This window comes from Coregonus lavaretus (assembly GCF_964263955.1).
Source record: "Coregonus lavaretus genome assembly, contig: HAP1_SCAFFOLD_986, whole genome shotgun sequence".
Lineage (NCBI taxonomy): Eukaryota > Metazoa > Chordata > Actinopteri > Salmoniformes > Salmonidae > Coregonus > Coregonus lavaretus.
Genome location: NW_028161564.1, coordinates 151,943 through 166,412, shown reverse-complemented (window position 1 = coordinate 166,412; position 14,470 = coordinate 151,943). Strand labels below are relative to the sequence as shown.

At 46.6% G+C, this 14,470-nt stretch overlaps 1 protein-coding gene across 1 annotated transcript in view; it reads right to left on the bottom strand.

Annotated features, from left to right (window-relative positions):
* Positions 1–354: 354 nt before the first annotated feature.
* LOC311120394 (protein argonaute-3-like) overlaps positions 355–14,470 on the bottom strand; it is a gene marked incomplete at its 3' end in the record, with an annotated part of 29,456 nt that continues 15,340 nt past the window's right edge. The window contains exons 2-19 of the mRNA XM_084194997.1: positions 11,219–11,390; positions 10,894–11,014; positions 10,552–10,760; positions 10,074–10,210; positions 7,913–8,047; positions 7,449–7,536; positions 7,004–7,151; positions 6,647–6,766; positions 6,238–6,381; positions 5,535–5,701; positions 5,034–5,218; positions 3,058–3,217; positions 2,139–2,229; positions 1,734–1,928; positions 1,369–1,503; positions 1,169–1,270; positions 690–889; positions 355–463 (exon numbers count right to left, since the gene is read on the bottom strand). Coding sequence (XP_084051123.1) covers positions 355–463; positions 690–889; positions 1,169–1,270; positions 1,369–1,503; positions 1,734–1,928; positions 2,139–2,229; positions 3,058–3,217; positions 5,034–5,218; positions 5,535–5,701; positions 6,238–6,381; positions 6,647–6,766; positions 7,004–7,151; positions 7,449–7,536; positions 7,913–8,047; positions 10,074–10,210; positions 10,552–10,760; positions 10,894–11,014; positions 11,219–11,390 — 2,618 coding nt within the window. The remainder of the gene's footprint in view (positions 464–689; positions 890–1,168; positions 1,271–1,368; positions 1,504–1,733; positions 1,929–2,138; positions 2,230–3,057; positions 3,218–5,033; positions 5,219–5,534; positions 5,702–6,237; positions 6,382–6,646; positions 6,767–7,003; positions 7,152–7,448; positions 7,537–7,912; positions 8,048–10,073; positions 10,211–10,551; positions 10,761–10,893; positions 11,015–11,218; positions 11,391–14,470) is intronic.

Genomic DNA, 14,470 nt, shown 5'->3' with positions numbered 1-14,470 from the left:
CACCCACTGAAACCATCCTTATCAATTCCCCTGTCTTGTCTTCTAGACTCTGGCATTTTGAAAGTAACACAAAGCAAAAGTTGAGCTGCTGTCAAACCTGTAAGGCGAGGACATGACAATATCAGAGACCGTCCATAATGAATTAAAAACACAGCAGAGGAGAACGGGCCGGGAGAGGATTGGCTGGTTTCGTATTGCATAACGTTTCTGTACTCCCCTCTGGCTGTTGTTGTTATCCTTAGCAGCTTGGCATCCCCTTGTCAGGACCAGAGCTGCACCAGCCCAGGGTCCAATGTGAGACCGACAAGGCTGACTCCCACGAGGACACAGAGGCTGATAGGGGTATTCTAGCTCTCAGGCGAAGTACATGGTCCTCAGTGTGTCGTGATGAATCTGGACAGCCTTGGCGAGGGCCGTGGGGTCTCGGCCATTACTCTGCCCTGAGACATGGCTGCCCTCCGCACTGCGTGTGTTCCAAGAGAAGGAAGTGAGGAAACGAGAAAGGGAAAAGGACAGAAAGGGAGGGAGAGAACCTTTATCTTGAATGAACATGAACATTTTACAATCAATACATGACATCGGCCTCCAGTTTCTTTTTACCTGATAAACAGCAAGAGACATTGATTTTAGCCCTACAGAAAAGTATACTGATCACACTAAAATGAATCCCTTCCCCCCCCCCCCCTCACCTGTCATGTTCTTTGTCCACCAGGTGGTAGCGGGCACGGAAGGCCACCAGGTGGGCGTAGTAGGCTGGCGCGGGGATGGAGACTGAGCGGGTGCAGCGCACGTAGGTGTGGCACAGCTGGTAGGTGAGCAGCTGGAACTCGTCAGCCGTGAAGCAGTTGTCGTCCCACAGGACGTGGTAGTGGGAAGGTCGGCTCGTACCCTGGAGGGAGAAGGCTAAGTCAGTAATACCACAGGGACAATGCAGGTTCTATGGAGAGAATACCAGCATTGATTCAACACTGACAATTAAAGTTTAGTGGAAAGTAATAGAAGCTGATGAAGCTCAGAAAATATCAATGACGGCAAGAGTCGACATTAGGGAGAAATAAGCAGGAGATACTACCTGAACTTGTCCAATAAGAATGCTGACTTTAGTTTTATAACATTTCCCCATCTTATGCCTATTGAACACAACCCTAGTATGAGTCTTGACACACACCTGTATTCCTGCATGGCTGCAGAGGTAAAAGTCAAACTCATAGGGGTGGGTGATGTCTGTGTCCACAGTGGTGCCTGCAGGAATGTTACCACTCCGTCCAACCTGCCAAATAAACAACACCCCAATTAAAAGCAGTTCAACAACCAAATCTATACCTAGCACAAAGTAAATCATTAATGTACAAGGATAGCACCACTTACCCGCTCGTTGCGGTCGGCACAGAAGAGGCGCGTGTGGTGGCGCTTCTGCACCACGATGTAGGTGATGCCCGGCTGGTACTCCTTCTCCAACATGATACAGGCCTCTCTAATGGCCAGCAGCTCATAGTACAGCACCTGCCACACAGAGAGAAGTCGACACATCAGCAAAGAGTGGCGAGCGGTGAAGAATTTAAGGTTGATGGCTAATAGCTCAAGATGAAGTTTAAGACTCAAGTTTAAGGTTAATAATCTATGAAGAACATTGCTATTTGTAATAAATGTATTTCTCAACATAGGGACATAATTTGACTTGGCTGTAAACTTGAAATGAGAGATTGAAGGGGGACGTAAGTATTTGAACTAACCTGTCTGAACTGTCCCTCTGACACTCCATCCCTGTAAAATATGATTCTGGTGGGTTTGTAGCGGGTGGACTTGTAGAACTGGATGAGGAGCTCCCGCACCATGGAGGCCAGGTCCTGGATCACCTCCTGTCTGGGTCTCTGGACCCTCACTGTGGCACAGTACCTGCTGGGGTGGGCATCCATACTGCCCACCACCTGGACAGGGCCAGAGAGAGGGAAATGGTCAGAAACATCACTTCTGACACCATGTTTCAGAATGCTATTGTAGGGGTCTGGGTAACAAAACAAACTAGTAGATTACCAATGTACTAGATACATCACACCCCATGACAACTAGATAGACAGACAAGGCAGTGTTTGTGAGGAAAGTGGCAATTGAAACTAGAATGACAGGAAGAAACTGACCGCTGCAATGGATGGCTTCTTTCCATCTCCGGCTGGAGGATGAGTGACGTCGGCCCCCAGGAAGATAACAGGCTGCTGGAACACTGAGGGACTGGGTGGCGAGACAGACAAACATAAGGCACATATATCCTACAGTCCAAATAGCTGTTTGCCATACACGACATAGGTGCTTTCCATCATAAAGTATATACACTGAGTGTACAAAACATTAAGGACACCTGCTCTTTCCATGATATAGACTGACCAGTGGCGCAGTGGTCTAAGGCACTGCATCACAGTGCTAGCTGTGCCACTAGAGATCCTGGTTCGAGTCCAGGCTCTGTCGCAGCCGGCCGCGACCGGGAGATCCATGGGCGGCGCACAATTGGTCCAGCGTTGTCCAAGGTAGGGGAGGGTTTGGCCGGCAGGAATGTGGGTTCGTTTCCCACGGGGGGCCAGTATAAAAAATAAAATAAAAATAAAAATGTATGCATTCACTAACTGTAAGTCGCTCTGGATAAGAGCGTCTGCTAAATGACTAAAATGTAAATGTAAAAGATTTAAGTGCCTTTGAACGGGGTATGGCTCAACAGTTTCCCATGTGTATCAAGAATGGTCCACCACCCAAAGGACATCCAGCCAATTTGACACAACTGTGGGAAGCTTTGGAGTCAACATGGGCCAGCATCCCTGTGGAATGCTTTTGACAATACACTTTTACATTTGACCTTGTAGAGTCCATGCCCAACAAATTGAGGCTGTTCTGAGGGCAAAAAGGGAGGGAGGGGGGTGAAACTCAATATTAGGAAGGTGTCCTTAATGTTTTGTACACTCAGAGTATGTGTTTCTGCTAAATAGTACATTAACACAAGTGTTTTCTATTACCCAAATAGGGGTTTTCTGCCTGTGGCCACACACACTCTTTCACTCTGTGCGTTACCGTTGGTGTGGCACCAGGATGTTGTTGATGCCCCCCAGTTTGACGTTGATCTTGAGGCAGAGGTTGGAGAGGGTCTGAGGGGATGTCTTCACCACGTTCTTCACCTGGACACACTGAGTGGCCATGCCGAGGAGGGTGTCTCCAACCCGCTTCACCTCAGCTGTGGGAGAGACAGAGGGCACCATTTTACACCTGCTGCCATATTGTAGGACACACGTAACTATGTACACTGCTCAAAAAAATAAAGGGAACATTAAAATAACACATCCTAGATCTGAATGAATTAAATAATCTTATTAAATACTTTTTTCTTTACATAGTTGAATGTGCTGACAACAAAATCACACAAAAATTATCAATGGAAATCACATTTATTAACCCATGGAGGTCTGGATTTGGAGTCACACTCAAAATTAAAAGTGGAAAACCACACTACAGGCTGATCCAACTTTGATGTAATGTCCTTAAAACAAGTCAAAATGAGGCTCAGTAGTGTGTGTGGCCTCCACGTGCCTGTATGACCTCCCTACAACGCCTGGGCATGCTCCTGATGAGGTGGTGGATGGTCTCCTGAGGGATCTCCTCCCAGACCTGGACTAAAGCATCCGCCAACTCCTGGACAGTCTGTGGTGCAACGTGGCGTTGGTGGATGGAGCGAGACATGATGTCCCAGATGTGCTCAATTGGATTCCGGTCTGGGGAACGGGCGGGCCAGTCCATAGCATCAATGCCTTCCTCTTGCAGGAACTGCTGACACACTCCAGCCACATGAGGTCTAGCATTGTCTTGCATTAGGAGGAACCCAGGGCCAACCGCACCAGCATATGGTCTCACAAGGGGTCTGAGGATCTCATCTCGGTACGTAATGGCAGTCAGGCTACCTCTGGCGAGCACATGGAGGGCTGTGCGGCCCCCCAAAGAAATGCCACCCCACACCATGACTGACCCACCGCCATACCGGTCATGCTGGAGGATGTTGCAGGCAGCAGAACGTTCTCCACGGCGTCTCCAGACTCTGTCACGTCTGTCACATGTGCTCAGTGTGAACCTGCTTTCATCTGTGAAGAGCACAGGGCGCCAGTGGCGAATTTGCCAATCTTGGTGTTCTCTGGCAAATGCCAAACGTCCTGCACGGTGTTGGGCTGTAAGCACAACCCCCACCTCTGGACGTCGGGCCCTCATACCACCCTCATGGAGTCTGTTTCTGACCGTTTGAGCAGACACATGCACATTTGTGGCCTGCTGGAGGTCATTTTGCAGGGCTCTGGCAGTGCTCCTCCTGCTCCTCCTTGCACAAAGGTGGAGGTAGCAGTCCTGCTGCTGGGTTGTTGCCCTGCTACGGCCTCCTCCACGTCTCCTGATGTACTGGCCTGTGTCCTGGTAGCGCCTCCATGCTCTGGACACTACGCTGACAGACACAGCAAACCTTGCCAGAGCTCGCATTGATGTGCCATCCTGGATGAGCTGCACTACCTGAGCCACTTGTGTGGGTTGTAGACTCCGTCTCATGATACCACTAGAGTGAAAGCACCGCCAGCATTCAAAAGTGACCAAAACATCAGCCAGGAAGCATAGGAACTGAAGTGGTCTGTGGTCACCATCTGCAGAACCACTCCTTTATTGGGGGTGTCTTGCTAATTGCCTATAATTTCCACCTGTTGTCTATTCCATTTGCACAACAGCATGTGAAATGTATTGTCAATCAGTGTTGCTTCCTAAGTGGACAGTTTGATTTCACAGAAGTGTGATTGACTTGGAGTTACATTGTGTTGTTGTTTTTGAGCAGTGTATTTACACCCATTGCAATATTGTAGGACACAGGTAACCATTTTACACCTGATACTATCTTGTACATGGTATATATACACTCAGGCTATGGAAATAACATACAAATAAATATATAAATAGTATATGAACAGAGTTTAAAAAAATATCAAATGTGAAAGAAAATGAAAGTGTCTAGTCTGTGACCGTACCATAGACTGGGGTCTTCCCAGGCAGGATGACGATGATGAGCTGCAGGCCAGCATAGGTGTTCTTCAGGTGCCTGAACATGGGCTCCACGCTGTCTGATCCCTGAGCGTACTTACAGAAACATGGCTGGCCCTGGATTGGCATCCCAGCATCCTTAGAGATCTTACGCAGCTGGTCAGTAAAACCCCTGTAGAGATGGAGGGAAGGAGAGAGAGAGGATGGGAAGGAGAGGATGGGAAGGAGAGAGAGAGGATGAGAAAGAGAATGAGAAGGGGGGGGGGATGAGGAGACCCAAAGAGATGTTATGGACAGACACAGAGAGACGTAAGTGTTGCAGAAACCAACCAAAAGAAACGAACAAATTTGATATAACATAATAGATATGCTAATAATGCTAATTTTATGTTGATTATAATGTTATTGCATTGGGCTGAGTATTTACCTGTTGAAACAGAGACCTGTGTGTGTGTTTCTGATGTATGTATAAGACAGACAGCACTCACTTGAGGATCTCCTCGCGACACTGCCTCTGCGTGGCGAAGCAGGCGATGGCCCACATCTTGATCTCCACCCCGGTGTGGAACTGTTTGCCCCTCATGTCCCACACACCGTGGCTGGGCGTGGCCACCGTGCGGTTCTGCAACGACACCGCAGGGTTCATCTGCTGGGGCTGCCACCCACACACACACACACACACACACACACACATACATAAATACAGACAGTACGGACATGGACAGAAAGGTGGAAAGACCAATTGGTTCGAAAAGATTGAGGAACTTTTGTTTGTATTTTCTTCGAAATTGTCATTTAATGCATCTAAAAACATTGTCATGCCATTCGTCATAGCCTTCACACAAGCAAAGTAGTAATCATTATTTTCAGAGATAGAAAAATAGAGGTGGGTGAAAGAGAGAGGGTGGTAGAGGTTGACAGTTGGCGGCAGGTAGCCTAGCGGTTAAGAGCGTTGGACCAGTAACCAAAAGGTTGCTGGTTCGAATCCCCGAGCTGACTAGGTGAAAAATCTGAGCAAGGCACTTAACCCTAATTGCTCCTGTTAGTCGCTCTGGATAAGAGCGTCTGCTAAATTACGTAAATGTCAAGTGACAAAATGAAAGAGCCAGGGGCAAGAAAGAGAGAGAGAGAGAGATGGGGAAGCTAAATCACAGAGACATGCGGATGAAGGATGATTTAAAGGGTATGTACCATGAAGTGTTCCAAGCTTGCCCTGCCACCGTACTGCAGCCCGGGGGCCGGCAGCACACGACCAGTCACCTGAGCCATCTCGTCACGCACGCGGAACTGAAACTCCTGGACGAACGGGTCCGCCTCATAGTTCGCACTCCGCACCTGGACACAGGGAGGGAGTGAATGAGAGAAGAGGAGGATAGAGGTGTAGGACGGAGGGAGGGGTAGTAGCAAAACAGGAAATCATTAGTTTGGAGGAGATAATAACTTAAGCAGGTGGATGAGACAAGTTTCCCCCTTACTACAGTATGTAAGCGCTTTGAGCATCTGGAAAAGTGCTATATCAATTACTATGATTAATTATAAAAAGACACTCAGTAGTCGTAATACCTCCCAGTCATTGGAGGGCGCTATAGACAGTACTCACCAGCCTGCTGATCTCCTCCTGTCTGTCTGGGGCAGAGCGGGCCGTGGCTTTGATCATGGTGGACGTCTGGTTATCAGTGAGTTTTTTTATACAGCGCTGGCCAGCTACTATGTTGCACACCTGCACGGAGACACACATAGGAATATGAGTTAAAAGTAATTTAATACAGTAGAGAGAGCAGTATTGGTACAGTTTTATGCTGAGGGCCCTGAGTTCATCCTGACCACATGAAATACAATAACTCAGGGCTCTACTTATGCTGACTAAGATCACTGCTGCTGAGAGCAAACTCCCATCGCACATAATCAAAGAGAGGTTGAGAATTGGTCAAAAGTACAAAGAGCCAGTGGTACTCACCTCCAGTGGCAGGTAGGTGTGTTTCTGCTCCTGGCCCACCTGTAGGCAGGGGAGGTGGGGGTACTTCAGCTGCAGGCTGTACTTCTCTCTGAAGTACTGGGCCACCGTGCGCTCCACTGTCTGACCATTCTCCAGCTGCAGGGGGAACCTGGGGGTTCGGGGAGGAGAAACATGGAGTTGATATGTTTTTGTGACTTTGTACTCATCTAGTTTTCATGTTTAACTCTTAGGGGCGGTTTCTGGGACACAGATTAAGCCTAGTCCTGGACCAAAAAGCATTTTCAATGGAGATTCTCCATTGAGATTGCTTTTTATTCCAGGACTAGACTTAATCTGTGTCCAGGAAGCTGCCCCTTAGTCCAATATAGAGCCAATTCAAGGCATCGTTCCAGGCTGTGTCAGAGTTCAACTACACATATCCCTGTCTCTCTGAGTAGGTACTCACGTCTGGTGGCTGGCAGGGCGGCGGGTCACGTTACACACTCTGTACTTCCTCCGCATCGTCCCACAGTGGGTCACTTCCACCTTCAGACCTGGACACAGCAAAGGAAGGAGAGGAATATGTCTGAGAAGAACTATCCAACAATTTAATTATATCGTTTTAAGGGGCTTCTAATGCCCAATGCAAACACATTTTCATGTGGTATGTTCAATTGAAAGTCATCATGGATGACAGAAATCATAGAATACAGACAGTCATCTATGTACAATTTGGCAGGTAGCAAAACGATTCAGCAATACAGAAATAGCAGTGAGTCACAATACCAATATCCCTACAACCAAAACAAAGTTAGAATGACAAAAACATTAGCCCTGGAGGTCAACAGTGATGCAAGGAGTCCAGCAGCATGTTCCACTGCAGTGTTAGCATTCCTGTGCCTGGGGTGGTGGTGACGGCACTCTGCATACCTTTGATCTCTTTGGTGAACTTGACCCTGTGGGAGTCAGTGAGGGGCCGGGGCTGCTCGTCTATGTTGTGGATGTCCAGGACCTCACACATGAACTGGATCACCGGCTGGGCCTTGTAGAACGCCGTAGCCGATACTATAGATGAGAAGTGGTCAAATTCAAATAAGTTACTTCAATGCAGAAGGATCCAAGTTATGATAGTCTACAACCAAATTCAAATAGTAAGAGTTAGAATAGGTCAATTCGAAATCAGGGACTTTAATGTAGCTAAGGAACCCAATTCTGATAGCTTACAACCAAATTCTGAGTAAAAATGTTAGGTATAGGCTGAATTCTATACCATTTGGACTAATCAAAGACAGGACTGACTAAACACGATGCAACGCAACATACACTTCCGCGTTGTCTCCATGCTGCTGTGCTGTTTGTTGCTACTTGGCAGGTGCCAAACTTTGTACTTTTAACAACTATTAAATCAAACTCTGTATTTAACAAATTTACCAACGTCTTAGTTTTGTCCTCACTCAACTTCTTTCATCCAATTTTTCCACCCCGGACACTTTATCTGCACGACCTCCACCAGCCGAAAAAGCTAAGTAAAATGATGCCTTCTAATTGCAGTCGCTGTAGGCCTACTCATAATATGCAGGAGAACTATCACCTTATGGTGAGGATAGCCGAGTTGCAAGCCCAGCTTCAGACGCAATCGTTAGGCAAGGGCAATTCTGTGCCACCAGTAAGTACAGGTAGTAGTGTTAAATCCCCCCACACAGTTCCCGCAGCCGGACAATTTTCTCACGGCTTCTGGAAAGAAATGCTGTCGGCATGCTTAACCGGTGTCGCTCATTCAGCCGACAGCAACTTTCAACCTGTTTTCCCCACTAAGCAACGAGTCAGAGTCAGAGCCCGAGCATTCTCAGGTCTGTCCTCCACCCGTTACGGGGTCTGAGCCGCCGAAGCCTCCCATCATTAGCTCGGACAAATTTAAAACGCTAGTCATTGGCGACTCCATTACCTGCAATATTAGACTTAAAAAGAATCATCCAGCGATCATACATAGTTTACCAGGGCGCAGGGCTACCGACGTAAAGGCTCATCTGAAGATGGTTCTGGCTGAGGCTAAAATTGGCGAGTGTAGAAGGTATAGGGATATTGTTATCCATGTCGGCACCAACAACGTTAGGATGAAACAGTCAGAGGTCACCTAGTGCAACATAGCTTCAGCGTGTAACTTAGCCCGAAAGATATGTCGGCATCGAGTAATTGTCTCTGGCCCCCTCCCAGTTAGGGGGAGTGATGAGCTCTACAGCAGATTCGCACAACTCAATCGCTGGTTGAAAACTGTTTATTGCCCCTCCCAAAAGATTGAATTTGTAGATAATTGTCCCTCTTTCTGGGACTCACCCACAAACAGGACCAAGGCTGGCCTGCTGAAGAGTGACAGACTCCATCCTAGCTGGAGGGGTGCTCTCATCTTATCTATCAACATAGACAGGGCTCTACCTCCACAATGAGATACGGTGCAGGCAGCAGGCTGTTAGCCAGCCTGCCAACTTAGTGGAGTCTGCCCCTAGCACAGTCAGTGTAGTCAGCTCAGTTTTCCCCATCGTGTCCGTGTCTCTCCCCTCCCAGAGGATCTGAGCCCTAGGACCATGCCTCAGGACTACCTGGCCTGATGACTCCTGGCTGTTCCCGTCTCCAGTCCACCTGGTCGTGCTGTTGATAGTTTATGCTGTTCTGCCTGCGGCTATGGAACCCTGACCTGTTGTCCTGCTGTCTCAACCTCTGAATGCTCAGCTATGAAAAGCCAAGAGACATGGCCATGTACTCCTATAATCTCCACCCCTCACAGCCTGCTTCCTCTCTAGGTTTCTTCCTAGGTTCCTGCCTTTCTAGGGAGTTTTTCCTAACCGCGCTTCTACATCTGCATTGCTTGCTCTCTGGGGTTTTAGGCTCGGTTTCTGTATAAGCACTTTGTGACAGCTGCTGATGTAAAAATGGCTTTATAAATACATTTCATTGATTGAGAAATCACAGACTGACTGAGATGCTACATCATCATCCAGACAACATGGAAGGAAACAAGTCCCTGCCACCAGTGAATAATATATTTTTTTAATCATTATCCATGTTCCTTACAGTCAAGAGAAAAGGCCCTCACCGTCAATGTTGAGCATCATCTTCCACATGGCGGGCCGCACCGACTGGTGGAAGCCGAACCACACCTCCCTGCCCCCGCCCAGGGGGTGGTCGTAACCCTCTGGGGAGGAGAAGAAGGAGCGCCCCACTGGGGTGTACCTGGGGGAGAAGAAAGAGGGTCACCTTTCACAGCCAGAAAATTAATTGAATTACTCTACTCATCATGTTTCATTCAAGACATAGCTTCATTAGGTTATATATCTTCTTCGAAATAATCTATACTATAGGATACTATATACTACTAGTATATTCAGGACTATAAGGGTAGATAAATACATATATACTCTTAAACTGCGCACCGAACAGAATAGCTTGTTCCACATCTAAAAAAATACAGCATAGAGCTTTTGATAGCAGTTCTACAGTACATGGACACTCCTAGGCCCTCAGACCATAGATACATATGCAATACCAGTGCTGTCCACACAGAAGTGACTCACTTCATGGAAGGCAGGTGTCGCAGCACCACGTCCACAGCGTGTACAGGGTTGGTGCTGATGGGCTTGTCCAGCTCCAAGGGCTCAGGCATGGTGCGCCCCATCAGGACCTCGTGCAGCATGTGCCAGCTGACTAGCGACACAAACTTGATAGACACTTTGAAGGGGCGATCCTTACCCCCCTCCCCTGGCAGGGTGACGTCCAGATCCACCTGAGGAGAAAATAGACGGGAGCTCAAGCTATGGCAACTCAATGTATCACCAGCACACCCATCTGACATTCAACATTGTAAATTACACTAGAAATGTTATCATGTGTATCTTGTGTGTGTGCGCACAACTCACCCCCGCTGTGGCGACTGGTAGGGGGTTGGCTGTGTAGAGGCTCCTCTTCCCATCGTAGACTGGCCTTCGGTCCCCAAAGATGGTCACCTTGAAGTGCTTCACCATGGAGTCCACCACCTCTCTATTAGGGGCACAAGAGAGACAAATATATCAACACTCCAACATTGCTCCATAACCCTGGTCTTTTAAGTGGGTAAAGAGATGCAGAGTACAGTTCGTGTGATCACATGAAAGATCTGCAGCCAGTTTGTGTTGGTTTGAGAATGTTGATGCTGACACATGATAGGTTTGTGGGTTTGATCCAGCACGTCGGGCAGCTGTATACCTATTGACGCGACGCGGGCACTTCTCAGGCTTGATGTCTACTTCATAGAGGTAGACGTCCATCTTGGGGATATCCACCTGGAAGCAGTTGGCCAGTAGCTTGATAGGCTTCCCCATGGTGCCAAAGCCAGGCCGCCGAGGCACTGAGAATAGGGCCTGGGCCCCAACATCTCCTAGAGGGAGAGAGAGAGGGCGCCAGTACTCAATATAAAACACTTCTGAAATAGAGGTTGTGGGGGAGGAGAGGAAAAGAAAGGGATCAAGAGAAAGAGTAAGAGAGAGAGAGAGACAGGGGAGTGAGAGGAAGAGCAACATCAAACTGTAGATAGGAAGTGGTAGATATTGTGGCGAAAGGCAGGGGGCTCAAGGGGGATATAAAAATCCTGTGAGGGTATTGTCCCACATAAGGAGGAGATCAAATAGGAGAGTCATGAGTCGCCTAGTTTTTCTTCCTCCCCAGAGCTATTGACACTAAAGGCTGCAGCGTTTTGTGGTGACATTTACCATGTTAAGGCACTGAATTCTCCTAACTGACAAACACAAGCTTTGGATGACAGTAGAGTAGGGCTGTGCCAGCCACACTATGCCAATACTCTACCAAAGCGCTTTCATGACAGCCTCGTCGGAAACTACTCCGGTAATCATGACGTCACAAAACCACACAAACACTACCCCACTTATGACTCAGATGAGCTGTAAACTACCTACTCTGACACCCACACAAAATACATGACACCCACTCATACAGTGACATGAGTCATCACTCAGAAAACTTCAAATCAAAATCATGTGTAAAGAAGAATATAAGAAAGAGTATTATAGGCATACGAGTTAAATAGGATGTGTTCTTCACATATTGTAGACCTCAAAACATAGAATGACATCTAGAACATTTATTATAGGATCTCTATGACCTCAAATTGAAAAAATATTACTAGGTCTAAAGGGGAAGCTAAAGGTGAGGCTGTCCTGGTTCATAGCACTGTGTCAGGGTCAGGGAATGACCCTGCAGTAAAGTGTTCGGGGATAAAGTTTCCCCTAGGTACAGATCTAGGATCAGCTTTCCTCCCCCCAATCCTAAACTTAACCATTAGGCCTCATGGGGGAAATGACCCGAGATCAGCATTTATGGGCAACTTCACCCTACTCCCAGAAACGTGGTGTAGTAAAGTGAGAGCGTCTGTGATGGCGCGTCCCCCAGTGTCTATCACTCGAACCCATGTGTCGTAGCCATGCCAACATCACCCATGTTGTTGCCACTTCTCCATGGTAACGCAGACCATGCTGACAAGAGGAGGAAAAACAGACACAAACAAGCACTGATCTCATCAAGGGTCCAGCTTAGCTTACCTGTGGAAAGATCAAAGGAAGATGGTCTAATAGTGAGTTGGACAATTAATATTGTCAGCCAGGAACAGAAATAGCCTATATGCTCAAACCTTAACTTATACACTGACTGCACTACTGAACAACTACTGAACCTAAACCTACCAAGAAACAACCAAGTGTGCAAGAGTAGGCAGCAATGGAGGTGTAGATGGCTAACTAACTGCCTCTTCTTCTTTCTCCTCCCCTTCCATGTATAGTTAGGCCACAAGTCTACCCACACAGAGCTCTGGATCCTGGGCTCTCTTGGCTTACACATACAGAACGCACACAATAAATATCATGTGAAAGTTGTAGGCTTTTATCATAGTGACTCTGACAGTTGTGTTCAGCCAGGTACAGGCACTCGGCAGCTTTGCCCAAGATGTTCTCCGAAGGAGCCTACCGTTAATCCTTTAGGTCCAAGGACCTTACAGTGCCTTCAGAAAGTATTCATACCCCTTGGCTTATTCCACATTTGGTGTCACCCATCTACACACAATACCCCATAATGACAAGTGAAAACATGTTTTTAGAAATTGGTTAAAATTTATTGAAAATGAAATACAGAAATCTCTCATTTACATAAGTATTCACACCCCTGAGCCAATACATGTTAGAATCACGATTACAGCTGTGAGTCTTTCTGGGTAAGTCTAAAGAGCTTTGCACACCTGGATTGTACAATATTTGCACATTATTCTTTAAAGATTCTTCAAGCTCTGTCAAGTTGGTTGTTGATCATTGCTAGACAGCCATTTTCAAGTCTTACCATAGATTTTGAAGCCGATTTAAGTCAAAACTAACTAGGCCACTCAGGAACATTTAATGTCGTCTTGGTAAGCAACTCCAGTGTATATTTGGCTTTGTGTTTTAGGTTATTGTCCTGCTGAAAGGTGAATTTGTCTCCCAGTGTCTGTTGGAAAGCAGACAACCAGGTTTTCCTCAAGGATTTTGCCTGTGCTTAGCTCTATTCCGTTTTTCTTTTATCCTAAAAAACTCTAGTCCTTGCCGATGACAAGCATACCCATAACATGATGCAGCCACCACCATGCTTGAAAATATGAACAGTGGTACTCAGTGATGTGTTGGATTTGCAGTTTATTGCATATTTTGGAAAAAAAAATTTCTGTACAGGCTTCCTTCTTTTCACTGACATTTAGGTTAGTATTGTGGAATAACTACATTTTAGTCATTTAGCAGACGCTCTTATCCAGAGCGACTTACGGTTAGTGACAATGCTGTTGATTCATCCTCAGTTCTCCTATCACAGCCATTAAACTCGGTAACTGTTTTAAAGTCACCATTTGGCCTCATGTTGAAATCCCTGAGCGGTTTACGTCCTCTCCGGCAACTGTGTTAGGAAGGACACCTGTATCTTTGTAGTGATTGGGTGCATTGATACACCATCCAAAAGTTTAATTAATAACTTTACCATGCTCAAAGGAATAGTCAATGTCTGCAAAAAATTTTACCCATCTACCAAGGTGCCCTTCTTTGCGTGGCATTGGAAAACCTCCCTGGTCTTTGTGTTTGAAATTCACTGCTCGGCTGAGGGACCTTACAGATAATTGTATGTGTGGGGTACGAAAATCATGTTAAACACTATTATTGCACACGGAGTGAGTCCATGCAACTTATTATGTGACTCGTTAAGCAAATGTTTACTCCTAAACTTATTTAGGCTTTCCATAACAAAGGGGTTGAATATTTATTGACTGAAGACATTTTAGCTTTTCATTTTTTATTAAAATGTCTACAAACATAATTCAACTTTGACATTATGGAGTATTGTGTGTAGGCCAGTGACACAAAATCTTAATTTAATCCATTTTAAATTCAGACTGTAACACAACAAAATGTGGGGGGGAAATAAAGGGGTGTGAAT